We start from the raw sequence: 25,596 nt of genomic DNA, 5'->3' as shown, positions 1-25,596 counted from the left end.
CGCCACCACGGACGCGTCGGGCGCGCGCGTGGGCACGTCGCGCAGCCGCCGTACGCTGCCCAAGCTCGAGTTCACGGTGGACGAGGAGGGCGCCGTGCTGCACGGGCCGCAGCGCGGCTCGTACCCGTTCTACGCCACGTCGGGCAACGACCCGAACGTCGCGGTCACCGCGGCGGACGCTGCGCCGTTCAACTCGGCGCTGGAGAGGGACCTGGCCGCCAGCTTCCAGGCGCTGCACATGCGCGACTTCCCGTCGCCGCCGGGAGGCAGTAGCGGGGAGAACGAGGAGAACGAGGGAACAGAGGGCTGCGAGGTAGAACGGCGGGAGAACGACGACGACGCAGCGGGGGCCCCCACGCCGCCCCCGCAGATGAAGGAGTGCGTGCTGAACGACACACGCGCCACGACGCTGGCGCTGAAGTACGACAACGCGGTGGGGAAGTTCGTGTGCGGCTCGTCCATCGAGCGGTTCTCGGGCCACACGGGCGTCTGCCGAGTGCTGGGCAGCAAGAAGTACCCCATCATCCCGCACAGCTTGAGGCTGGGCGATCTACTGAGGATCGGCTCTGTGGGGCTCGTGGTGTGCGAGCTGAACCGCACGGCCAGCGAGGAGACGGAGGAGGCGCTGACCAACGAGCAGTACGAGTTCTTGAAGGAGAACTACCTGAGTCTGCCCCTGCAGCAGACGTTCCACCCGACGGAGAGATCCCCCGACATGGAGGACGGAGAAGAGCACGACGACGACCAGAAGGACCATGAGCGCACGATGCGCGTGGGAGGAGACACGTCGGACGAGGGCGAGTCGGAGGAGGACAAGGACAGGAAGGCGGCGAGACGCTCCAGTGCCGACGCCGGGGACAGCGCGGACGCCCGCCACAACAACATGCCGCTGGGCGTGGCTGGCACCACGGGCAAGAAGTTCTGCTACATTTGCTACGACGGAGACGAGTTCCCGGACACCAACCCGCTGGTTGCCCCCTGCCACTGCAAGGGCGACACCAAGTACGTGCACCTGGACTGCCTGCAGCGCTGGAACAACAACTTGGACGCGGACGGCACCAACCCGAACCAGAAGGTGTGCGCGGTCACCAACACGGACGGACTGGATGTGTGCAGCATCTGCAAGGCCACGTATCTGACGAGTGTGCGTCTGGAGGATGGCCGGGTGGTGTCGCTGCTGGCCAAGAAGCTGCCGCCACCGTACGTCACATTCGCCGTTGTCACGCAGCACGAGACGCGGAACCGCTCGACGGCACTCACAAACACGCGTTTCCAGCTCAGCTTCGCGAAGTAAGTTCGTGGAATTTGGGTCGTACTGGTTAGATTTTTCTGATACTGACGCTGTTGTGGTTTGTTCACACAGTTTGCCGCGTAGCCAACAATTCCTGACCATCGGTCGGTCGACTACAAACAACATGACGCTGCGGTACCGCACCGTGTCCCAGTTGCACGCCAAGGTCAAATACCAGGATGTAAGTGTGCTGATTCGAGGGTGCGCTGGGTTGCGCTACGGGGTGGATGATCTAATTTTGTGCTTTGTTATTCGTGCTGTTAGAACAACTTCTTCCTTTTTGATTCTTCAAGTTCGAACGGCACAATGTTATTCCTGAGCAAACCTCTGGAACTGGAATGGAACAAGACGATGCACGTGAAGATCGGACGCACGATCCTTACCCTCAAAGCGAAGAAAAAATGGAAATGGGCAGGACCCGGATCTAGCGACGATGAAGAAGACGAGGAAGGGGGGCGCGTGTCGTCACCGCGTATGAGTGCACGGGATTTTGAGAACCGTCTTTCAAGCCCGGGGTCGGCAGCGAGGAGTAATGGATTCGGTATGAGCCGCAGCAGTGCGATTAATGACCCGAGCGCCGAATTAGTGACTGCACCGTATTCCAGCCACCTCCCGCGGACATACACGGCGCCGAATGTGCTCGGCTCGCGCTGGAATCGCAGTATGCCGTCCAACGCGCTGGGATCCAGACCACCACGCCAGCGGTCTCTGTCGAGCTCAGCTCCAGTGATGCTGCATGGAGACAACAGCATCGATGAGTTGGACATCCCCTCGGCCTTCCACGTCGACGAGCTGGAGCCTGACGAACCGGACACATTTGCGACGCAGGCTGTCCGTGAGCCGGTGGCGTTATCAGCATCATCGACGAGCTTCCGCGATTTCGCCGCCGCGAATGCGTCACCCTCATTGACATCTCAGCTCGCTGGTGAAGGGATCGGTCGGACGCACGTGGACCTGCCCGTTCAACGGCGCAGTCTTTATGACATGGTGGACTCGCTGTCCGAGCGCGGATCAAGCCCCGTCGTGGCAGCGGCGAGTCCTGCTGGCCGCCTCACGGAGCAAAACTAACTGGGAATGGTGTTGTTGCCGTTCGTTCCTCTTCCCTTCGCTGGCGACGCCGTGGGGCGACTGGCGCCCTGTTCTGTTTCCTGGATGCTGGCGGCGGCGTGTGCTTTCTACTCGTATATTTAACCACAGAAGGACCGGCAAGAGCACCGCACGTAAAACCACCTCAAAGACTGTGCACATTTTTCATTTTGGTCTGTTGGATGTCTTACATAAGTTGAATATCGTACACAAGCGGATATTAGTCAGTACTTTACTACGTATACATGCAATACCCTGCATATTCTCATCGCTGCGTGTACGATCACTTCATCTGCTATCAGCTTCACAACAACACAAACCGGACGCGAAGGCGACATCAAAAGAGAAGACAACCACAGCATTGTCCAAGCGTGGGGTAAACACAATGAGCACCAGATCCCTTGTCATGGCGATGGGTAAATTCCAAGGTGCGGTAAAACCACTCCCTCTTCCAGGACATGTAGTGAAGTCCTCGAGCTCTCGATACAGCACAGTGGTCGTTCCGACGAGTGAAGCGGTCGAAAACGTTATGAAGAAAGTGTCGGTGAAGGTGAGATACACGCACAAGGTCCAGCAACTGCTGTACATGGCAGAGTTCCTTGTGCTTCTCAACTACATGGAGGTCGCCGTGCCTCTCGTCTTCTGTAAGTGATTTAACCTACATATTCCACTCATTTGTTCAACGCTCTCTATTTTGCAGCGATCTACATGCTCACGACTTATCTGCTGCCCAACCGGGAATATTACGCTCAACTCCGCGGAATGACGCAGAATGAGCTGATCCAAACGTTGGTGAGCGTCATGTTTTACTGCACACTGCAGCTCGGCTCGTTGCTGCTGCTATTCTTCATCTTACAGCGGAAATTGGGGCTGCCACCGATACACCAGTTGGCGTTTGTGTTGGAGAAGCAGTACGTCGGTGTTCAGGTCCGGTTCATCTTCTGGGTGTTTTACCATGCGCAGGCGTCCCTGCAACATCTAGGTCTGTCCACAAGCTCCTTTCTTCTTGAGTGGAATACAGGTAACGCTAACGCGCATTTTGTGTGATTTCTAGGTTACGACTACTCGTTTCGATTTGCATGGTTAGACAATAGGATAACTTAAGTGGCTCCAGCTTGAGTTTTGTGTTTTCGCTCAAGCCCTACAGCTTCAAAATAGTGTGATCACGAATTAATCGTTTGGCTTGATAAGCCAACACGCCAATTCTCACTTGTGACTTACCCTCAGAATCGGCGCTAACCCAGCTAAAAGCGGAGGGCTCGAGCACGTCTTCACTATATTTGTGTGCGAACTGCCTCAGCGTAATCTCTTACCGCCACGTCCATATCGATGCGGGTTCAATGGAATCGGCTCGTTCAGCTGTGGGAATCGGCGCAAGTGGAGCTGCATGGGAAATACTCGACCGAGCGCGTGCTGCAACTCGCCAAATACACGCGTGAAACCAGCTACCTCCACGCCTTCATCGTTTTAGTAGTGACTCCGTTGCCCTGTTTGGTCGTGACTGTGCTGGTTGACGTTATACCGCTTGCTGATCCGTCCAAAGGAGTCGCAGCCAACACGTTGTTCTTCGTGCGAGACCAGCTCATCACGTACGTACTGACGTTCATCTGCATTAACCAGTTTCGCGTAAGCCTCCCAGTCCTCCCGTACCCCATTTACAAGGCGTTCTGGCACTCGGTGTGGATTTCTGGGCTTAGTATGGGGGCTTTGTACACTTTATCCTCCACTATTGGCTTTCCTTTTCCATTCTCGTTGATGGTTGTGACCCCGACTTGGGTCACTTTAATCTCGATATCGATGGCATACGAATGGCTGAAGAAAATACGGGAAACTCCGGGGGCTCCAGCTATGGTAGGCAACGTGATCAAGGTCTGGATGTGCCAAGTAATACTGGAGTTCATCTACCCGCCGTACTACTACATCTTCAGTACTTTACCCGACAGGGCTCAGACAGTGTTTGCTATACTTCTGCCGGTAATTAAGTTGACAATGAGGAACGTTTTCGCTCGAACTGTGGTCCATCTGAGCGACGAAATGCCCGAAGTAATTTTGTTTAATGTGGAGCTCTTCAACGCGCTGTTTGTGTCGTACTGCATGCAGAATTCGCCGTCTATTTGGACGACTCTGGAGCTGATGCTCATTGACATCGGGATGATTATTTTTTCGTTGCGGGACATGGAGAAGGCTCGAGTTGGCTTGAAGGACTTGGAGCGACGTATTGAGGAAGATAAACGCTGGAATGATTATTGTAAGTCCATCGGCTACAGCACAGAAAACCGAGCGGTAACTACGTTAGAGCGGACGAGAATACTATTGGAACAACAACACAAACCGGACGCGAAGGTGACATCAAAAGAGAAGACAACCACAGCATTGTCCAAGCGTGGGGGAAACACAATGAACACCAGATCCCTTGTCATGGCGATGGGTAAATTCCAAGGTGCGGTAAAACCACTCCCTCTTCCAGGACATGCAGCGAAGTCCTCGAGCTCTCGATACAGCGCAGTGGTCGTTCCGACCAGTGAAGCGGTCGAAAACGTTATGAAGAAAGTGTCGGTGAAGGTGAGATACACGCACAAGGTCCAGCAACTGCTGTACATGGCCGAATTCCTACTGCTTCTCAACTACGTGGAGATAGTCATCCCTCTCGTCTTTTGTACGTGGGAAATATACCAATGAATGAGGCGTGTAGGTCGATGACTATCTAACTTTTTCTTTATCCCTCCTCTCTTTTTACAGCGATTTACATGGTTGCTACGTACAAGTTACCTAACCGGGAATACTACGCATAACTCCACGGAATGACGCAGAGCGAGCTGATCCAAACACTGGAGAACGTCATGTTCTACTGCTCCCTACAGGTCTGCTCGTTGCTGCTACTGGTGTTTATCCTGCGCAAGCAATTGGGGCTGTCCCTGATCCACCAACTGGCGTTTGTGCTGGAGAAGCAGTGCGCTGGTGTTCAAATTCGACTTGTGTTCTGAGTGTTTTACAACGCACAGGCCTCCCTACAACACAACGGTTCGTCTGCCGCCTACAGTTCCTATTGTCTTCGAGCCGTACAGTATGCTGACACACATTGTTTGCCGTAACTTGTAGGCTACGACTACACTTTCAGATTCCAGTGGCTCCGTAGTGCCAGCTCTAGTGGAAGCGGGTCAACGTAAATCGCAATCTCAAATTTAAATGCTGCATAATTATTTTTTTAACGTATATTGAAACATGAGGGTTGCATAGACTAAGTAAAAGTTAAGGGTTTGTCGAAATGATCGACATGGATCAGTAGTGAACTCTATCAAAGACAGTCACAAAGCGTTGAAGTCGGTGTCATCCTGCTCCCCTTTAGTTCACGTATAGACCAACAAACTACCGCGCCTGGAATAGCACTGCACGTACTGCACTACACAGTGTTGCGTCCAACCAGGTGATCCTGTTCTTCCAGTCCCCAATGCGTCTCAGGTTCGGCACTTTCATCGAGCTATGGGAGGCGACTCAAGTGGAGCTTCACGGCAGGTACTCGGCGGAACGGACCCTCGATCTGGCAGAGTACGCGACAAAGCCTCCGGGGCTCGAGTTTTCGCGGTCTTGCTCGCAACCCCATTGCCATGTTTGGCTACAACAATCCTCATTGACATTCTACCGCTTGATGACCCGTCCAAGGGCTTGAAAGCCAACACAATGTTCCTTCTGCGCGAATACTGCAGCTACCTCGTGATGAACTTCCTCTCCATCCAGCAATTTCGCACTAGCGTCCGAATTTTGCCTTCCCCCATGAACCGTGTTATTGTGAATACGACCATAATATCGGCGCTTTGTCTCGGGTCCTACTACGTCTGCGCACTGATTATGGGGTTTCCGGTACCGTTCTCGATCGTGACCGTGATGCCGGCTTGGGCCTTATTCATCTCGACTTCGATGGCTATTGAGTGGTTCAAGAAAATTCAGGAGACCCCGGGGGCAGGGGCAATGGTGGTGAATGTACTGAAGGTCTGGACGTGCGAGATGCTGCTCGTGCTGATCTACCCGCCGTACTACTACTTGTTCACCACTCTAACCGAGACCAGCCAGATGGGGTTCGCTCTACTGTTGCCGTGTATCAAGATCCTCATGCGCAACGTGTTCATGCACACGGTGGTGCATCTGCGAGACGATCTGCCAGAGGTGGTGATCTTTAACGTGGAGGTTTTCAACGCCCTGTTCGTATCCTACTGCATGCAGAACTCGCCCTCATTCTGGACGACGTTGGAGCTCATGGAGGTGGATATTCTACTACTGGGGTTGTCCTTGCGGGATATCGAGGCCGCTCGTCGGGGCTTGGAGGAATTGGAGCTACGCGTTGAGCAGGAGAGCGGGTGGGTCGGTAATGTCCATTCTACCGGTAACTGGTCTACAAGGACGCTGGAGCGGGTTTCGAGGCTTCTGCAACAAATGAATGAGGGCCCCCAGGCCCTCGATATGTCACGGACGGTATCAATCGGTCCGGGGTTAACAGCTTTGGCTCAATTCCGCCAAGAGCAGCCAACCCCGATGAAAAAGTCGCTTGTGGTCATGGCGAGAGATGCGTGCAGTACCTTCGCGCTAGCTCCGCACCCCCTCCGAGCTGCCAAACAATTACTGAACAAGGGCAACATCCACCCCGTTGTGGAAGTTGTTCCAAACGGTAAGCATACCCCTAAAATTTCCGCCAAGCTGAGCTACACGAGGAAGGTTCGGCGGTTGTTGTACATGGCCGAGTTCGTTCTTCTCCTCAACTACGTCGAGGTGGTCATCCCGCTCGTCTTCTGTACGTCTGTACTGCCTTTAGTGCGTTATTTTACACTTGGTTTTAACTCTGCTTATGTCGTTCCCAGCGATTTACTTGGGCGTCATGTACGAGCTGCCAAACCGTCGCTACTACGCTCAGCTCGAGGGCATGAACCAGGACCAACTCTTCCTGACGCTCAAGAACGTGCTGTTTTACTGCTCGCTCCAGTTTATCTCACTGGTATTGCTAATTCTCACGCTACGACGCAAGTTGGGTCTATCACCTACTCGGCAACTGGCTTTTGTCCTGGAGAAGCAGTTCACCGGCATTCAGATTAAGCTCGTCTTCTGGGTGTTTTACAACGTCCAGGCATCGCTCAAACACGCAGGTTCGTGGAAATTACGGGAATTCACTTACTGTACGTACTGCACTAACCTTCGGAGTTTGACATTGCAGGTTATGAATATTCCTTTTACTTTGCCTGGCTTCATGGCCAACCCGACCACCCTAGGCACAATAAACCCGATTAGTGCGTTTATTAAAGCAGTATCCGTGATAACTTCAACAGTGAGGTCACAGTCTTTAGGAATAAAAAACTGTGACCTCACTGTTGAAGTTATCACGGATACTGCATATCCGTCTCTCGTCGTAATACTGGCAACCCCGCTTCCATGCCTATTAGCGACAGTCCTCGTCGACGTGGTGAAGCTGGACGATCCGTCTCTAGGCCTTCAAGGGAATACAACCTTCATCGTGCGGGAGTATGCCAGCTACTGGCTCATGAGCTTTCTAGGTGCTCAACAATTCCGAACCAGTGTACCGATTCTCCCGTACCCGATGAGGCTTGTGGTATTTAACACCTTTATTGTTGCGGCAATCAGTGTCGGCGTGCTGTATGGATTAGGCTTGATAATAGGCTTTCCAGTTCCATTCACGATCATCGTCGGGTGCACGGGGTGGGTCACCTCTCTCTCGGCTTCGCTGGTGCTTGTGTGGAGGAGGGAAATTCGAGAAAAACCCGAAGCGTGGCCGATGGTGATCAACGTCTTCAAGCAGTGGATGTGCCAGGTGACGCTGGTGATTGTCTACCCGCTGTATTTCTTCGTGTTCACGACGCTATCGCACGTCGGCCAGATCATTTTTGCGCTGCTTTTACCGATTATCAAGATTTTCGCTCGTAGTGCTCTCACGCGTACGATGGTGCACGCTCGAGACGACATGCCATAGGTTGTGATCTTTAACGCCGAGATTTTCAACGCGTTGTTCGTATCGTACTGCATGCAGAACTCTCCATCGATTTGGACGACGCTGGAGCTCATGGCCGTGGATGTGATTCAGATGATGTTGTCTCTGAGGAAGATGAAGATTGCCCACCACAAACTGGAGACACTATCACGCCAAGTCGAGCAAGAGAGCAGCTGGGAGACCCGCGTACTCTCGTCCAAGCGCAACGGCAAGACAGAATCGGTATCGACGCCGTTGGGACGAGCTCAGTTGCTGCTGAGTACTTCTCACGGTGGTGTAGTGGAAACTCAATCTGCTGCAGTTTCCCCCTTGGTGCGAATGACGAGCGTGCTAATTCAGCCTGCGGTAAAACGGGAGAATGAAAAGCCTAATGGATCAACGGAGCAAACTCGTAGCGGGTTTGGAGTTACGAACCGTTTGATGATCTGGTCGAGGCGGAATAGCGTGGCGCCAACACGTTCCTTACCGCAGCTTCCGATTACGATGCAGTACACGATGGAAGTCCGGCGTCTGCTATTACGTCGAAGTGATCATCCCGCTTGTCTTTTGTACGTCTTTTAAAGCATCCAACGATCGTTTGTGCTGCCCTCCTCTGTAGCCTACTAACTTATGTTTTTATTAATAATGGTAGCAATCTACTTGGCGATCATGTACCAGCTTCCGAATCGCAAGTATTACGCTCAATTGACCGATATAGACGAAGGCGAACTACTTCAAACGCTGCACAACGTCTTGCTGTACTGCGTGCTCCAGTTCATCTCGCTACTGGCAATGGTTATCATGCTTCACACTCAGCTCGGACTTGCACCCATCCATCAGCTCGCGTTTGTGTTGGAGAAACAATTCGCTGGGGCACAAATCAAGCTCATCTTCTGGGTGTTTTACAACGTCCAAGCCTCGCTTCAGCACTGTGGTAGGCATGCTCTCGTTCTACCTAGCTAGCTATTTGATATTCTTTCTGAGTTCCCGCCTCCCTAATGTGCAGGTTTCGATTACACGTTCGAGTTTGCGTGGCTGAATCAAGACACCAAATAGTATAATGTACTACTAGAAGTAGCAGATTTTTGCCGTAAAACGTTCTCCGCAGACTTATAATAATTGACTCTGCTTCTGTTACACAAGTTGGCGGGCTGAAGACGATAGTGTCGGTCTATCTTGAGCTCTCTTTTATAAGAGCTTCTTCCTCAGTCCAGAGACAATTTATCACCAAGACGCAGTGTTCGTTTTTGCCGTGTTCACTTGATCACGGTGACTGGCAACTAACTACCACAAGCCTTGGGGATGCCCAGTCCGCAGCAGAGGTTCATCAAGGCGTGGGAACGCACCCAGGTGGAGCTCCATGGCAGCTAAGCTACTCCACCGATCGAGTGCTGGCGCTGGCTCAGTACACTCGAGAGAAGAGCTGGGCCCACGTTATCATGGTCTTGCTGGTCACTCCGCTGCCGTGTCTGGTCATCACCGTGATCAGTGACGTGCTCCCTTTGAACGACCCGTCGGAAGGCGTCAAGGTCAACAAGATGTTCCAGGTGCGCCAGTACTACAGCTACGTGGTCATGACGTTCCTCGCGGTGCAGCAGTTCCGTACCAGCGTCCGAGCACTACCGTACCCAAACATACGCGCCGCTAGGAACACCGTCGTCGTGGCCGCTCTCATGGCTGCGGTCTTGTATGGGTTCGCGTCGTGGATCGGCTTCCCGACCCCGTTCTCGATCGTCGTAGTGATGCCCGTGTGGGTGGTTATTCTGTCGGTAGCCATGGCGATGGAGTGGCTTCGTCCTATTCAGCAGAACCCGGGGACGGGGATGATGGTGTTCAACACCATCAAGGTCTGGCTGTGCGAGGTGCTGCTCGTGGTCACCTACCCGCCGTACTACTACGTGTTCACGACGCTCTCAAGGACGGGGCAAATGTTCTTCGCCTCGCTGTTGCCAGTGATCAAGTTGATCATGCGCAACATCTTCACTCTGACGGTCGTGCACTTAAGTGACGAGATGCCGGAGGTGGTCGTGTTCAACTCGGAGGTCTTCAACGCGCTATTCGTGTCGTATTGTATGCAGAATTCCCCGTCATTCGGCACTACGCTGATGGTGACGGCGGCGCTTTTGACGCAGTTAGCCATGTCACTTAGAGACGTGAACGAGGCAGTGCATCGCATGGATAAAATCGGCCGAAAGCTGATTCACGAAGAGATTTACAGTAATCCGGACCAAGGGGTCCCCAAGTCGCGCACGGGCATCCACGTTGCTACGTGCTTAGAGCGAGCGGAGATGATGTTGCTGGATCAACGAGAGGCGATGCAGGTGTATGGAGCCAAGTCGAACAGCGGACCGTCAACACCGCAGAATGTCCAGGGGGCTGACCCAGACTTTAACTTTGAAGCTCGAGGTGGAGCACGGATCCATCCAGCACCTGAGCGCCAAGCGACAACGAGGGATAGTGGTGACACAAAGGAGATCACTGCGACGTCGCTTCAGTACGTGCTAGAGGTGCGACGACTGCTCTACCTGACGGAGTTCCTCGTGCTGATCAACTACGTCGGCGTCTTCATCCCCCTCATATTCTGTAAGTGCCGTACCTACAGTAGCCCAACGTGTTTGAACTTTTTACTAAAGATTTTTACGGGTATTTTGTTGTTGTTGTTTATACTAGCGATCTACATGGGCGCGATGTACAAGTTGCCCAACCGACTGTACTACGCTCAGTTGGCGGATTTGACTGTGGAAGACCTCACCCAGGCGCTGCAGAACGTCATGTTCAACTGCTCACTCAAGCTCATCTCCCTTCTTCTGCTGTGCGGTGTACTGCAGTACCGACTTCATCCGCCAACTAGCGTTTGTATTGGAGAAGCAGTGGCCCGGCGTGCACACCATAATCTGCTTCTGGGTGTTCTATAACGTACAAGCGTCACTGGAGCACCACGGTACAAACAGCCCGTCTTATATTTTACGCTACGATTGACCATCTAACTTTCATGGTTGGTTCTAGGCTTCGACTACACGTTCAAGTTTGCGTGGCTGAACGAGGATTCGACGTCCATGGCCAGTAACTCAACCAGCACGTAGGATTCAAGAGCCATCCAGTTATATGGTGTGTGAGGTAAACCCTGGGATGATGCAAGGGTTTTCGATACACCTGATCGCACCAGCAACTATCGTACTATACTACCTCACCTCCAGCGTTCACCAGAGTTTGTCATTCTCCAATCTTCCCCACCGAGCGCAAGTACCACCACCAACCGACCCAACAATGACCAAGTTCGCTTTCTTCGCAGCCATCCTTGTCGTCATCGCCACCGTGCAGCTGGCCCAGGCTGAAGAGGCCCCGCAGGACTTCGCACCATTCGACCCTGCCGAGGATGGAAGTGGCTTCGTGAACACGACGCTGGAGGAGCGCTGCTGCCTGTAAGAAGGCCCAAGCCTCTCCTGAAATTTGAGGGCAGTAGTGGCTACCAGACTTCACTTTCTCTCATGAAACCATTTCACCTATGACCTCTAAACAAATTAAAAGAACTACAAACTTCTGGTCAACGACGTCGAGCTTAGAGCAGGCCATCAACTGTTTCTCTACTGTTTCTTATGTTGGTTAAGGATATTATGGAAGTGTACGGTGGGGTGGGGTGCATCGTGGCTTGTTCCATTCATGTTCGAAATAGCGAGACCTCCAAAGTTATGCGAGCGCTGAGGTCCTCCGTGCTGGTCTTTGCTACTGAGACAACACGCCCGACATTGTTATCGATATCCTCGGAGCAATGGAAACCTTCAGCCTCGCTTGTGGCAGGGCATCAGACCGTCCTGATAAGTCCAATTTGAGGATGAAGAATATACTGCAACATCCCGTCACACCCACGACATCTGCACGACCTCATCACCTCACTACCAACTCGTTCGTCTGATCAGCTCATTAGACACCTTTTGCTCACGTATTTTACGGATTCTGCTGCCTCTCTGAGTTTCGTAAATTGTAAAATTGCCAACGACACTTTTTGCCCACGTATATTCAATTAAGTACGAATATCAATCTTCGACAGGGAATCGAGGCCAGCTAAGTACCACACGGACTTTACAGCTCTAGTTGATGGCCCCTGGCGCTAGGATAAAGGGTTTACACTATAGCTGGAGTCGTCCGAGGTGACGAGAGGAAGTCGGGTTGGTGCTGCTCTCGTCCTGAGTGCTCCCAGCGTTTTCCCGCAAAACCTCAAACACATAAAAGTAAAAACCTTCAGTATTGACACCGGGGAGCCTCGAACTACGTGTACATCGGGCAGATGAAGAAACTCTCGTGGATACTCCAGCGTTGACACTCGGTCCAGGGCCAGCTCCTTCCACCCGAAATGGGTCTTTCGTCACGCGTTCTAAGACGGTGACGGTCTTGAACCCCATCGTCTACACACAAGCGCCTTATATCGAACATAACGTTTCCACCGTGTTTCCGATTGATTTCAGCTAAGCTGAACATGTTCGTAGATTCAGACGATTTTCATCCGTTCATCATGCAGCCACTCGGAAATGTAAAAGCTGAAATCTGCTCTCCTTGAAAAATACTTCTCTAGCTACGCCTTACGGCGTACTTGAAAGATCGATTAGACAACCGGTACCGCATGCAGTTTGCTTGAAGGGCTTTTGGTGTTAACGTAGACTTATACTACTTAGAGCAGCAAACAACGGACGCGTTGGCAATATATACATATCGTTGGTAAATTGTCAAAAGCTCGAACATGTTTGCAGAGTACACTATTCTGCAGCATGTACGTCATGCGTTTGTACTACTCATGCAAGATTCACAAGCGGATCAGCTTTATCGCGCTTGACGAACAGCCCATCCAGCACAAGATCACCAAGTGCGTTGAAGGATGCGATTAATGGGATACACAGAAGCCTGTTCAGAGCCAAACTGTTGGTTATGAGGCCTACAACGAGTTTTTGACCGCCTTGCGGTCAGATATGGAACTATATAATAACTGTGTGCGGTAGAAAAAATATGTTTGGCCCAACTGACCGGAACACGTCAATTTTCATCAACTATGATCAAGGACAAGTGAGCATAATACTCCTCGTTCGGCTTTACCTCGATACAAGCACAGCGGCGCTGCCGAGATCGTGCGGCTACGACGCGTTGATGCGCATGCCGTCTTATTTGTACAACTCCACGGCAGCTACTCCACCGACCGGGTGCTCGAACTAGCGCAGTACACTCGAGAGAAGAGCTGGGTCCACATCGCCATGGTCCTACTGATCACCCCACTACCCTGTCTAACCATCACAGTGCTCAGCGACGTGCTGCCTCTCGATGAACCGTCCGAAGGCCTCAAGGCTAACAAGATGTTCCAAGTTCAACAGTTCTACAGCTACGTCGTCATGAGCTTCCTGTGCGCGCAGCAGTTCCGCACCAGCGTCCGAGCGCTCCCATACCCGAACCGGAACGTGATCAGAGACACCGCCATCGTTGCAGCTCCCATGGCTGCGGTCTTGTACGGATTCGCCTCGTGGTTCGGCTTCCCGACCCCATTCTCCATCGTCATCGCGATGCCCGTCTGGGTCGTGATCATCACTGTGGCCATGGCGATCGAGTGGCTCCGACCTATTCAGCAGAACCCGGGGACGGGCACGATGGTGATCAACACCATCAAGGTCTGGCTGTGTGAGGTGCTGCTTGTAGTCACCTACCCTCCGTACTACTACGTGTTCACGACGCTCTCAAGGACGGGGCAACATACATCGACCGAGGTACTGCCGTTTTTACTGTACGTACTTGGTTTGCCTGAACTTGTCATTCGCCAATCTTCCTCGCCAAGAAACAAGCACCAGCACCAACCGACTCAACAATGGCCAAGCTTGTTCTCTTCGCTGCCATCCTTCTCATGGTCGGAGTCGTCCAATTGGCTCAAGCTGAGGAGGTACCCAAGATTTCGCTCCCTTGGACTCCGCTGACGGCAGTGGATTCGTCAACACAACGCTGGAGGAGCGCTGCTGCCTCTGAGAGCGTCCTGGTGGAACCCAGAAACCAGAACCGATAGTGGGTCCATCGAACGCCGTTGAGAGGAGAAGGTCGTAGTAACTATAACTACCCCGCACCTTTTTTCCTAATCTGGGCATCCTCCACTCGCTTTTGGACGTGGCTGTCCTGTTCCTATCCTTTCCATCACCACGAAGCTCGCCATGACTTCAGCAAGTTGGTACCAGCGGCTTGTTTCGCTTTGGGAGGCCACACAAGTCGAGCTGCATGGGACCTACTCTGCCGATCGACTGCTTTGCCTCGCGACATCTACAAGAGAGACCAGTTGGCTTCGTGTGCTGGCCATTGTGCTGCTGACACCAGTGCCCTGCCTGCTTTTGACAGTTATTATCGACATTCTACCACTTTCAAACCCGGTGGAAGGACTGCACGCCAACTACGTCTTTGTATTTCGAGAATTTTACACGTACCTGATGTTCACGTTTCTGGCTAAAAACCAGTTCCGATATACTATACGGTAACGGTTCTGCCTTACCCTCTCGCGAGAACGTTTGGTAACACGGCGGTGGTATCGATCTTTAGCGTCGGTATCTTCCTTAGGTTCTCCTCAGTTATTGGGTTCCCACTGCCGTTCACAATGATAACGCTGACCCCATTGTGGGTAACACTGATCGCCATCACGCTCGCTATTGTGGAAGAGAACAATACGAGAAATCCCGGGGTCGAGCGTGATGGTGGTTAACGCCATTAAGTTGTGGATGGTCCAGGTCCTAATGGTTTTCATCTATCCGCCGTATTTTTACGCGTACACGACGATGTCCAAGAGTGCTCAGACATGGTTCGCAATGTTGCTTCCGGTTATCAAGGTGGCTATGCGGAATATCTACTTTCGCACTGTCGTTCACATCAGCGACGAGTTGCGGGAGGTGATCAATTTCAACATTGAGATTTTCAACGCGCTATTCATTTCGTACTGCAAGCAAAACTCGCCGTCAATTTGGTGCAATTGGTTCTATCATTACGAGATGTACACGAAGCTGTGCGAAGAATTGATTTGAAAGGCCGTCAACTTCAGGAAGAGAGTGGAAATGTGGTCAATTCTCGCATATTTGCTCCACGCGCCAATCCTGCGAGCATCCGCACGGATTTAGGGCGTGCCGAGACAGTTTTACTCGAAATAAAGAGAGTTCTGCAACGAGAACGACAACCGAGTAGTGGCAATTTCCAGCGGTTTAAGACTTTCAGCAGGTTACAGCAAATAGCGCCCCAGGTGACGGTGGTGAAGCCCTACGCGCAAAGCAGCGGTGGACCCCAACTTACAAGACAGTTCTTGGACGAAAATCGAGTACATCCTACTCCAGAAAAGCCACACGAGTTACGTGGTGCGCACCGTGAAATATCGGCCGCGTCACTGGTGTATGTTCTGGAAGTGCGACGACTATTATTTCTTACGGAGTTTATCATTCTCCTGAACTACGTCGGCGTCTTCATTCCTCTCGTTTTCTGGTCAAGGCGCCAAACATATTTGCTGTTATAGTTGACACTAACTCTCTCCTATTGACCAGCCATTTACCTCCTAGCTATGTTCAATTTGCCCAATCACTTCTACTACACGCAGCTACTTGACGTGGCTCTACCAAGCGCTGCAGAAAGTGATGTTCAATTGCTCAATGAAGCTACTGGCTCTACTACTACTATGCGTTGTGCTGCAGTACAAGCTTCGGTTTTCGGCGATTCACCAACTGGCGTTCGTCTTGGAGAAGCAGTGGGTAAGCGTACAAACGAAGACCGTCTTCTGGTTTTTTTTACAATGTTCAAGCTTCATTACTGCATCAAGGTAGCTGTCGTGTTTTTACCTGCACTGAGCGTCCGCCCGAAAACTTCACGAACTCACACTTTGTATTCCCGTAGGTTACGACTGCACGTTCCAGTTTCCATGGTTATACAGCGGCCCATCGATTGCTCCAAACACCGCTGACTCAACACACACCTAAGAGGCATCGGGCAACAACTTCCATGTTGTCGAAGAACTGGGATAAGAAAACACAAACCATGTAATGCCAATGTTATCGTCTTCAGATAATTATGGCGTCTATTTTTTTTAGACTGGAGGCAGCCTGGGTCTACCCCGGTCTGCCAATAGCTCCTCTGTCGTGTAACGGATAGCCGTCGTCGGGGATGAGTTCGTGACAATGAAGATAAGAGCATCCCATTGAGTTCCCTTTATAGCATTGCTGCGTTTCCAATTTTGACAAACTTCCGTGCCCTTGACTCATACTTCGTAGTAGGAATCTATCAAACGCCATTCTGCCAATACTGGGATATCGTTCGTGTACGATGCCTTTCGTGATACATGCACCTCGCTTACACCAACGCCTGATCAAGATGTGGGAGTCCACCCAGGTGGAATTGAATGGGAGCTACTCGTCCGAACGCGTTAGTGACCTCGCCCAGTACTCTCGAGAGACCAGTTGGTTCCACGTCCTCGCTGTCATCTTCCTGACACCGCTGCCGTGTCTACTAGTGACCGTCGTGATCGACGCTTTGCCTCTTGCAGACCCATCCGAGGGAGTCTACGCCAACGTCGTCTTCTGGGTCCGTGAATACTACACGTTTCTAGTCATCACCTTCCTGGCCACGGAGCAGTTCCGCTACAGCGTCCCCATCCTTCCGTACCCGCTCAAGCGCGCGATCGTAAGCACCGCAGTCGCGGCAGCTCTCAGTGTCGGATTAATGTTCGGCCTCACTGTGCTCATCGGCTTCCCGCTACCGTTCTCAATTCTGTTCGTGACGCCCCCGTGGCTTTCGTTTATCGCTTTCTTCTTAGTTATTGAATGGGCGAAAAAGATTCGAGAGACGCCAGGTTCAGCGTCAATGCTGATCAACGTCATCAAGCTGTGGATGTGCCAGGTTTTGATGGTGTTTATCTACCCTCCGTACTACTTCATCTTTACGACGTTGTCTCCCAGTGGCCAGACTGCGTTCTCGATGCTATTGCCAGTGATCAAGCTGGTCATGCGCAACATCTTCGTGCGGACCGTTGTTCATTTGAGCGACGAGCTGCCCGAAGTCATCACGTTCAACATCGAGATCTACAACGCGCTCTTCATCTCGTACTGCATGCAGGACTCTCCGTCTTTTGGAACGACTTTGATGGTGACTGCAGCGCTACTGGTGCAGTTGGCGATGAGCTTGAGAGACGTTCACGATGCTACTCACCGGATGGAGTACGTGGCCAGACAGCTCAGTGAAGAGCGCCAGTATGGAGACCCGCGCTACTTGATCTTGAAGTCAAGTACTGGCGCCCGTAAATTGAGCGCTTTGCAGCACGCAGACACGCTTTTAGGCGGCGAAGCCACTCGACAAGGGCTCAAACCAATGAGCAGCATACGAGTTCGGTCAGCGAGTAATCTTCAGCAAGATGGGAACGTTTTAGCTGAAACGAGCAGCCAAAGTTTGATTCCAGGGGACGATCGAGCGTTCAAGTTTGAATCGCGTGGCACTCTACAGTTTCAACCACCTGGAGCTCGGATTCTACCCGCTCCGGAGCCCGTTAAATCGGCGCGTATCAAGCCAAAACCACATTCGAGCAGCGTCGAGTGCAGTCGCTACAGGACGAAGACTGCGAACTCCTGGTGCACTGCTCCGGTACCTATTTGGTGTAGATATCATCAACAATTCTTACTGTCTGAATAACTGGTGGGGTGTACTCTGCAGGTTTGGCGGCCAAGCACTTGGCTGGAGACGATTCGGTCTTCCCAATCCGCGGCCAGATCATCAACGTGCACAACCCGAAGCTGAACCAGCTGAAAGTGAGTCTCGACAAGGATGGAGAGCACGCATACATTATCCCTCGGCCCAACGGCGACGTTGTCCTTGGTGGCACAGTGCAAGAGCACAACTGGAACACTGAGAACGACGAGCAGGACGTCGAAGGAGTGTGGGAGCGCTCCTGCCGTCTGTGGCCTGAGGTTCGCAACAGCAAGGTGATCGCCAAGATGGCGGGGCTTGTAGGAAGTACTTGGAGCATGCATGTCAGTGGCTTTACCAATCGGCGGTCGCCCCTACGAAGCTTCTCGAATCTCCTAAGGATCTGTCGTGGGTACGACTCTGGTGTCGTAACCGTGTACCCCCACCATGGGGTTATACCTACGTGCCTGCAGCACTTCCAACAGGGCTTCGTCCAGGACGCGCTGGAGGCGTGCGCCTCGAGATGGAACCAGCTCCCACCCGTCGTGGCGCTGTGCTTGTCCACAACTACGGGCACGGTGGATCAGGCCACACGCTGCACTGGGGCTGCGCCCAAGAGGTGGTCGAGCTGGCCAAGCAGCGATTCCCCGATGAACCAGCCAGCAAGCTCTAGTCTTCGTCTGAATCCGTGTCTGATCCCAAGCGGACAATGAAGAAAAGCAGGTCAATAATACATTGGTACCTGCGCACGAGTCGCCTCCTAGTTCGTCGTCCAATAAACTTCATAAACCTTGGGGGTTAGTCCTAATTTTCCCTAACGATGCAGTCTGCCACCACCCTACTCGAACTTCTTCAGGTCGGCGTGGCTCCACTCCTTGAGTCCCTCCGCCCCACTCTCGTAGTCCGCCACTATGCCCTTCGCCACCGCCTTCACCGTGATCTGGTACGACTGCGACAACACGAGCACAAACTGTTAGACAACTACCCCCACGTAAACGTCAGCTGCGTAGAATACACCACCCACCCCCGGGATCATCCAGCCGAACATCTTCTCGTTGCCTCGCAGCAGGTCTCCGCGCTGCAGCATGCCCGGGCGGAAGATGGAGGTGCGCGCGAACTGAAGTTGCTGCACCTTGTCCTCCACCTCGCCCTTGGTCTGCGGGTACAGGAACCAGCTGTTCTTGTTGGCGCCCTGCGACGTCAGCAGCCCCATGTACGGCACTTCGGCAGCCTTGGACAGCTCGGCAAACTTCGTCACGTACTCGAGATCAACTGCAACAACACGCCAGCACCATTAGCGCAAGTTAAGCTCATATCTCGGGCTATAGAGCGGCTCTACCTTTTCGGAAGGCCTCGGCCGAGCCTGCGTCCTTGCGCGTCGTTCCCAGGCACGAGAAGGCGGCGTCCACCTTGTCGTTGGCTGAGATATCGGCGTCCGAGAGGCTGTCGAAGTCCACGCGCCGCACCTCCAGCTTGCCCTTGGCCGCCTCCGCGTCCAGCGACGGGAACGTGGAGCTCCAGGCCGCCTCGGGCACCTCGCGGCGCGCCAGAGCAATGACCTTGGAGCACTTGGCAGAGGCCACGAGCTCCGCCACGACGTCGCGGCCCACGGCGCCGGTCGAGCCGATCACGAGCGCAACGTAAGAGGGCATTGACACACTTTGAGAGAGATCGCTAAATGAGCTCTTCGTTCCCGACTTAAGGTGTCTGTGACATGTGAAAATAGCGTTTATCGCTGTCGCAGAAATGATGATCTGGATGTTGGGTTTTGTATGATTGGTGAATAGTTATGGGGATCGATTAGCCGGGATAACATGAGCTAAACATCGAGCGCTACAGAATCAAGCGGCATGGGTGTTGCAGCTTCATGTTGCAGCTTCGTGTAAGGCAGAACTAAAGTGTAGTGTAAGCAGGGGCTAATGTTAACTCGGAAATGGGTAATATTGATATTGATATAATACCAAGCACCTTCGGTTTTGATATGTAACATATTATATGATATTTTGATACCTCGGGAAAAGTAATATTAATAATAATATTGCTATATTATATGATACATTAAGATCTCATTGGGGACGAAGTCCCCACTTATAATCATCTATCACTCCTCTTTACTCTATTTCTTACCTCTCTTTACTTACCTCTCTTAATCTGAGACATGAACGGTTAGGGTTTACATCTAAAATCACTTCCCCGGGGCCAAAAATTGCGCAAAAAACCTCGGTTGAACAACCCTCTCTTGATCCATAGACACGCTTAACTGCGTAAGAACTGGAGTGACCCCTTCTGAGAAGGGGTCGATGCCATTAAAGTGGGGGGACACGATTTAGCCTCGACGATAAACGCTAATTAAACAGGCATCGGGAAGCGAATCGCGGGTTTAGATAAATTGCTACACTTTAGATAGCACCGAGCGCAAAAAAATCGCCACCAAGTCCTCGGCTTCACTCTGATTTAGAGCGCCAAGTCAGCGCTTGTATCCATTACTACGAGTGAGTTAGTGCTGGGAAGGGTAGAATTAGTGCACTTCAACTTGCCTGCATGGATACGTGCTACGCAAAGCTCACCATGTCCAACACTCTGTGAAGCTACAGCCTGTTGCCTACAGATAGCTCCTGGCAGTGAGGCAGGTGGTCTCCTTACACCTTGGGGGCCCGCACCCCACACTACGGAACTAGCTCCAAGCCGCAACGACGGGTTCGTTCGCTGCCCTGCTGGTTGCTGGGCCCTCCTACGCGGACATGCTTCACGGGCACCCCGCGCGGGTTTGCTTTAGCTGTGCTCCTCGCAACCACTTGCTGCCGATAGAATAGAGAATCTTGCGATAGTGTAACAATTTTTAAATTGTGTTATTAATACCGGTAAGTGATATGGTATAAGTGATATGGTATGTAGCACTAGAGAGGAAGTACGGCGGGCATCGGGAGCCGAGATGCTGTATTGAGTACGCTGGAAACCGAAACTGAATATTATAGCTTTTAACAACAATTATCCCTTGCTACATGTATTTTGCTTTGGGCTGTCGGCTACCACTAATTGATCTTGAACCGCTGGTGCTGCAGCTCACCCTTGCGGTTAACCGTGATCTAGGGTTTCGCGAGATATAGTCCAGCATCATTAGTGCTCTCTTGCTGCTGGTGTGTAATTGCCGTTGATTATCTTGACCTCGCGATAGATAGTAACGATATTTGCTGATAATGAAGACTTCATCATGCAGCTCCACCAGTGTTGCTAATTGCTTATTGGTTTGATGGCCTGCACGGGTTAAACTGAGACTCTAAATTGCAACGGTCGCGAACACGTCCTTAGCCCTAAGTTTGCTTCACTACACTACAAAAAATAGTAATGGTGATTGATAAGATCGATTAGAGGGTGGGGACGTCGGCCTGAAGTGGAGACTCCACTGCAGGGTGTCGACCCCCGAAGCAACTCAACGGAGCAACGCGACTGAGATGCTCCATTACTAGTTAAGTACGAAATGATTACGTATATCTAGTCTTTTTGGCCAATCGATAGCTAGCTTGAGGCAGGAGTTTAAAAACACGAATAAGTATATAATAGTAAGAAGCCAATGGCTTCTTACTATGGCTTCAAGCCATTGCAACCTACTTTTGTTGTGAAAATATTACAGAAATCGAGCTGAATTGTAATAGAATGCGATATACTAAAAACAAAAATTTCGAACCCTAGTGAGGTTTGTAAGATCTGAATTACAGGTGCATGGAATCTAAGGCATGCTTTGGTAAGCGTAGGATATGCTGTACGATGATGGGTAACCGAAATAAACTATTCACACGAGCTAAACACTTTTGTTCTTCTCCCCTTTATGCTCAACTCTTTTTTAACTCTACACTTGAGTTGTGGCTACATTAGTGAGGGGAAATAAGAAAATAACCCAATTATTAATTGGGGAAGGTTGGAGAGTCCAATCAATATCATATTGTATTTTGCTTAGCCCGACTCGGGCTACCTTTCAAGACCGGCTACATGACCTGTAAGGGTGCACATGGACACCATGCAAGACAAGTTTATCACTACAAACTCACTTTGTAAGCAGCTCTCAAACCCGCACAACGTTCGCCACAGATCCCAAGTCTACTCCCAGCTTGGCACCATGCGTCTTCGCTACTTCCTTCTCGTCACGACGGCCACTCTTCTCGCAACTGTCTACGCCTCTCCAAAAACCTCCAGTGTCATGTCACCCGAAACCAACGCCACAGACGACTCGTATACTCTGAAGCTCCATACAGCTGCCACCAAAGATTCGAGTATTCGCGGTGGAAAATTCGCACTGTCAAGTACCCAAGATGACGATTCAGACGACAAAGAGAAGCGTGCGGCCTGCTGGGACAGTCTTGACGCTTGCCAAAGCGGATTCGACGAAGAAGTCGTCGTGGCTGAACGCTCTACTGGTAAGGCTTGCCAAGAAGACATCCTGGGGCCTAAAATCGCCACCCCAAGGAAAAGGCAACTATCGCCACCACATACCGAAGGTGAGGTTTGAGTAAACGAATTGCCATGGGCCATGATTGGGCAGGTAGTTAAAGCAATGAAAGAAAACCCACGAAGTACGCGTTGTCATATAGCCCCTTGGCCAATACGAAGTACTTAAGTATCAGTTGTGCAATTCGCATGCCCAGTGAAAAAATATCCCCGCCGTGAGCTGCCATAGTTGTAGCAAGTCAGAGCTAACTTCCTATCGTAGTACATGTAGTAGCTTCAGCTTGTCTGGAGAGTCCTAAAGCTCGGCTTGTTTGTCACTCGCGACCGGAACAGGTTCGTGTTGCTTCAAGTCAGCATTGCTCCACTCCTTCAGCCCCTCGCTTCCACTTTCATAGTCCACCAGTATTCCCTTTGCAATAGCACGAGTTGTCACCTGAAAACAGAAGACAAATCAAATCAATATACTCCGTCGCTGTAGAAAGCAACCACAAAAACAAAGAACTCACACTGGGTAGGAGGTAGCCAGCGATCGACTCTACGGTACGCGCCAGTTCACCACGGTTAATCAGCCCCGGTCGGAAAATCGACGTGCGCTCGAACTCCAGCTTCTTTATGTTCTCCTCCACTTCTCCCTTAGTCTGTGGGTACAGAAACCAACTGTCTTTATTGGCATTCTGCAACATCTCACACCACCATTGTCAGTATCAACCCTCCCCCCACTTTCGACACAATTCATCACAATATCTTACACTGGCCGTCAGTAGACCGAAATACGGCACTCCTGCGTCCTTCGCCAGCTGCGCGAACTTCGTCACATACTCCAAATCGACTGAACAACGTAAAAGAAAGAAATAAAAATAAATAAATAAAAAATAGTTCCCGCTTTTTGACAACCAAGTCCAAAATTTCCCCCACCTTTGCGGAAGGCTTCGGCCGAGCCCGCATCTTTGCGGGTCGTGCCCAGACACGAGAACGCAGCGTCGACACTGCCCGCGACTTTCTTCCAATCGCGATGCAACTCCTCGAAATCCACCGGAACAATTTCAAGTTTCGTTTGGGCAGCAGCGACGTCCATGGAGGGGAACGCTTGCCCCCACTGCGTCTCGGGGATCTCCCGACGCGTGAGGGCGACGACGCGACTGCATAAGGGGGATTGCACCAGCTCAGCCACCAGATCGCGCCCTACAGCGCCCGTGGCGCCCTGTACCAACGCGACGTATCCCATTGTCGATGATGAGCTTTCGAGAAAATGAAAATGACACGCAAAATCAGCGACAAGAAATGCTTATGTTGCGGGAAATTCATGTCGACCTTATGTTGCATTAGGAACTTATTGTGCTTTAGAGTAAAATTTGCTCAAATTTTGTCGGAAGTCTGGGACTTTGATGTGCGTTCCTCTTTATATAGACTTGACGACTATTTTTGCTTGCATGCACGCTCTTGTGGCTAGCGCGCTCGACATTTCCATCTTGGCGCAGAAGCGCTCAGGCCGGGGCGAGTCAAAACTCAGCAAGGATGGCGGACGACGATCAAAACAGTGTCCGGGAAGCCGAACTCGCGAATGAAAGCGAAACTCCGCACTTCGACGCGTTGTTTGCTCAGTACGATACAGGAAAATGGTACGCAAGCTTCGTATTTTACTTCATAATTTCCATCAGCGTTTTCATACTTACGCGATGATATCTGCTTAGCGTATTCGGCACGGAGCATCTAGGCAGCCTTCTCATCGACATGGGCTTCAACGCGTCCCCAAAGGTCCTCGACCGAGCGCTCGACGACATGGACCCGAACGCGACGGGGGAAATCGCCAAGCTGACGTTTCTCGAGTGGTTCGAAGAAAACGCTGACGACATCGACGACGCTCCCCCCGCGGCGCCAGCGCAGACGTCGCTCCCCATTTCACCGCGCTCGCAGCAGCAGGACGAAGCGTACTCCGAGCTGCAAAGTGCCATGCTGGATGCAAAGAATCAGCGCAGACAAGCGGAGGTTGACGCCCAACTGCTGGCCAACCGCTTGGCGCATCTTCGGGCGGAGGACGATCGAGCGCAAAAGCGCATCGAAGAAGCCAAGCGCCGAGCGCGAGAGATCGAAGCCATCAAGAAGCGCAACGAGAATCGACAGCGCGCCAAGCAGGAGGCCATGGAGCAGATGCAACGAGACATCAGGACCGCCTGCGAGTACAACAACATGATGCAGTCTTCCTCGCGAGAGCGCCGCAACCAGCTGATCGCTGAGTACACTTCGCAGCGTGTCCAGATTGTCCAGGAGACACGCGCCGAGAGGAAGACGCACCTCGACCAAATCCGTCGCCAGCGGGAGATGGATCGGTCGTGGCTGGCCGAACGCTCCCAGGAGATCCGAGACAATGAAAAACGCGCGGTGCGGCAGCGGCAGATTGCGCAGAAGAACTACGAGAAGGAATTGCTGAAGAAAGCTCGCGATAATCTGGCGCGCGAGCACGAGAAGCGGTTGCTGTCCGAGAAGAAGATCCACAGGATGGAGGCGGAGGAGGCCGAGTTGATCGCCAAGTTGCGTGTGACGCAGGAGCTCCAGCGCGCAGCTTATGAGGAGCTCGAGTTTGTCATGCAAGACGAGTGACCACGAAAGTTCCTCACGGGAGCGCTCAAATGGGTAAACATTGAACAATAATAAAAAATAATCACGAAGCAACGATGAAGCTTGGGTTTATCGTGGTGGAACTCGCACAATTACTTTAGAAAGTGTTACTACATGCAATTTTTTACTTTAGCGTCGCAGCGCTTCTGGCTCCTGCTCTATTAGCCGCAGTCATTGTTGGCAAACTGTGCCTGCGATACATATTGAATCGAAGTTCCATTCACCGTTTAATCGTTCACTGCTTATCGCTCTTTGCAAGCAAGTCAGTTGTTGTTGGGGATCATTAAAAACTTGCGTCGATACTTGAAGGTTCGGCCAACATCTCCTTCATTATGGAGTCCATATGCGTATCAGAACGTTCTCGGACAAAGTCAATAGTGAAAGCAGGTATGTAAGACTCAAAAGGTAGACTCTCATTATTTTATTTGTTGTGTGCACTTCAAGATAAACGCGGGTTTCCTAGCACGAAATACCACACGTGGATCCCACGATAAAAATTGCGTAGTTGCGCTGTCATTCGGTCATGTGG

The 25,596-nt window shown here is 51.8% G+C and overlaps 14 protein-coding genes across 14 annotated transcripts; 12 read left to right on the top strand and 2 right to left on the bottom strand.

The window, feature by feature from the left end:
• Positions 1-883: 883 nt before the first annotated feature.
• PHYSODRAFT_528728 (hypothetical protein) lies at positions 884-1,672 on the top strand (the record flags this gene model as incomplete). Its single annotated transcript, XM_009538569.1, has 3 exons — positions 884-1,290; positions 1,364-1,472; positions 1,556-1,672. Coding segments are annotated over 3 exons (633 nt in total), but the record flags the coding sequence as incomplete, so codon positions are not given.
• A 348-nt stretch (positions 1,673-2,020) lies between these two features.
• On the top strand, positions 2,021-2,359 carry PHYSODRAFT_527930 (hypothetical protein; the record flags this gene model as incomplete). The annotated part of the gene is made up of 1 exon (XM_009538568.1): positions 2,021-2,359. One exon carries the CDS (start codon positions 2,021-2,023, stop codon positions 2,357-2,359), a length of 339 nt encoding a protein of 112 aa, XP_009536863.1.
• Positions 2,360-2,740: 381 nt separating this feature from the next.
• Positions 2,741-3,602, top strand: PHYSODRAFT_352876 (hypothetical protein). The gene is made up of 3 exons (XM_009538567.1): positions 2,741-2,927; positions 3,078-3,359; positions 3,432-3,602. The coding sequence occupies exons 2-3, from the start codon at positions 3,086-3,088 to the stop codon at positions 3,479-3,481; spliced, it is 324 nt and encodes a 107-aa protein (XP_009536862.1). The 5' UTR covers positions 2,741-2,927; positions 3,078-3,085; the 3' UTR covers positions 3,482-3,602.
• A 104-nt stretch (positions 3,603-3,706) lies between these two features.
• Positions 3,707-9,401, top strand: PHYSODRAFT_528841 (hypothetical protein; the record flags this gene model as incomplete). The annotated part of the gene is made up of 4 exons (XM_009538566.1): positions 3,707-4,760; positions 4,854-5,033; positions 7,228-7,509; positions 9,352-9,401. 4 exons carry the CDS (start codon positions 3,707-3,709, stop codon positions 9,399-9,401), a joined length of 1,566 nt encoding a protein of 521 aa, XP_009536861.1.
• A 246-nt stretch (positions 9,402-9,647) lies between these two features.
• Positions 9,648-10,201, top strand: PHYSODRAFT_459857 (hypothetical protein; the record flags this gene model as incomplete). The annotated part of the gene is made up of 2 exons (XM_009538565.1): positions 9,648-9,695; positions 9,752-10,201. Coding segments are annotated over 2 exons (498 nt in total), but the record flags the coding sequence as incomplete, so codon positions are not given.
• Positions 10,202-10,312: 111 nt separating this feature from the next.
• On the top strand, positions 10,313-10,552 carry PHYSODRAFT_448741 (hypothetical protein; the record flags this gene model as incomplete). The annotated part of the gene is made up of 1 exon (XM_009538564.1): positions 10,313-10,552. A coding segment is annotated over one exon (240 nt), but the record flags the coding sequence as incomplete, so codon positions are not given.
• Positions 10,553-12,603: 2,051 nt separating this feature from the next.
• PHYSODRAFT_529158 (hypothetical protein) lies at positions 12,604-13,225 on the top strand (the record flags this gene model as incomplete). The annotated part of the gene is made up of 3 exons (XM_009538563.1): positions 12,604-12,658; positions 12,814-12,848; positions 13,016-13,225. Coding segments are annotated over 3 exons (300 nt in total), but the record flags the coding sequence as incomplete, so codon positions are not given.
• Positions 13,226-13,386: 161 nt separating this feature from the next.
• PHYSODRAFT_262759 (hypothetical protein) lies at positions 13,387-14,342 on the top strand (the record flags this gene model as incomplete). Its single annotated transcript, XM_009538562.1, has 3 exons — positions 13,387-13,400; positions 13,519-14,106; positions 14,300-14,342. 3 exons carry the CDS (start codon positions 13,387-13,389, stop codon positions 14,340-14,342), a joined length of 645 nt encoding a protein of 214 aa, XP_009536857.1.
• Positions 14,343-16,655: 2,313 nt separating this feature from the next.
• On the top strand, positions 16,656-17,471 carry PHYSODRAFT_529347 (hypothetical protein; the record flags this gene model as incomplete). The annotated part of the gene is made up of 1 exon (XM_009538561.1): positions 16,656-17,471. A coding segment is annotated over one exon (816 nt), but the record flags the coding sequence as incomplete, so codon positions are not given.
• A 416-nt stretch (positions 17,472-17,887) lies between these two features.
• Positions 17,888-18,681, top strand: PHYSODRAFT_528544 (hypothetical protein; the record flags this gene model as incomplete). Its single annotated transcript, XM_009538560.1, has 3 exons — positions 17,888-17,966; positions 18,036-18,335; positions 18,494-18,681. Coding segments are annotated over 3 exons (567 nt in total), but the record flags the coding sequence as incomplete, so codon positions are not given.
• A 92-nt stretch (positions 18,682-18,773) lies between these two features.
• Positions 18,774-19,660, bottom strand: PHYSODRAFT_565311 (hypothetical protein; the record flags this gene model as incomplete). The annotated part of the gene is made up of 3 exons (XM_009538559.1): positions 18,774-18,957; positions 19,033-19,280; positions 19,348-19,660. The coding sequence occupies 3 exons, from the start codon at positions 19,658-19,660 to the stop codon at positions 18,847-18,849; spliced, it is 672 nt and encodes a 223-aa protein (XP_009536854.1). The 3' UTR covers positions 18,774-18,846.
• A 2,462-nt stretch (positions 19,661-22,122) lies between these two features.
• Positions 22,123-22,512, top strand: PHYSODRAFT_306504 (hypothetical protein; the record flags this gene model as incomplete). Its single annotated transcript, XM_009538558.1, has 1 exon — positions 22,123-22,512. The coding sequence occupies one exon, from the start codon at positions 22,123-22,125 to the stop codon at positions 22,510-22,512; it is 390 nt and encodes a 129-aa protein (XP_009536853.1).
• Positions 22,513-22,578: 66 nt separating this feature from the next.
• PHYSODRAFT_348186 (hypothetical protein) lies at positions 22,579-23,676 on the bottom strand (the record flags this gene model as incomplete). Its single annotated transcript, XM_009538557.1, has 4 exons — positions 22,579-22,884; positions 22,958-23,125; positions 23,201-23,280; positions 23,367-23,676. The coding sequence occupies 4 exons, from the start codon at positions 23,674-23,676 to the stop codon at positions 22,747-22,749; spliced, it is 696 nt and encodes a 231-aa protein (XP_009536852.1). The 3' UTR covers positions 22,579-22,746.
• Positions 23,677-23,966: 290 nt separating this feature from the next.
• On the top strand, positions 23,967-25,049 carry PHYSODRAFT_528518 (hypothetical protein; the record flags this gene model as incomplete). Its single annotated transcript, XM_009538556.1, has 2 exons — positions 23,967-24,070; positions 24,143-25,049. The coding sequence occupies 2 exons, from the start codon at positions 23,967-23,969 to the stop codon at positions 25,047-25,049; spliced, it is 1,011 nt and encodes a 336-aa protein (XP_009536851.1).
• Between the last annotated feature and the right edge of the window lie 547 nt (positions 25,050-25,596).

Source organism: Phytophthora sojae (assembly GCF_000149755.1).
Source record: "Phytophthora sojae unplaced genomic scaffold PHYSOscaffold_12, whole genome shotgun sequence".
NCBI classification, from domain to species: domain Eukaryota; phylum Oomycota; class Peronosporomycetes; order Peronosporales; family Peronosporaceae; genus Phytophthora; species Phytophthora sojae.
This window is presented reverse-complemented; position numbering and strand designations above follow the sequence as displayed.

Bases quoted from the DNA above. Each gene is read 5' to 3' on its own strand.
- PHYSODRAFT_352876 (XM_009538567.1), top strand. From the start codon at position 3,086: ATGCTCACGACTTATCTGCTGCCCAACCGGGAATATTACGCTCAACTC. The intron at 3,360-3,431 runs GTCTGTCCACAA...TGTGATTTCTAG, and splicing joins GGCGTCCCTGCAACATCTAG to GTTACGACTACTCGTTTCGA.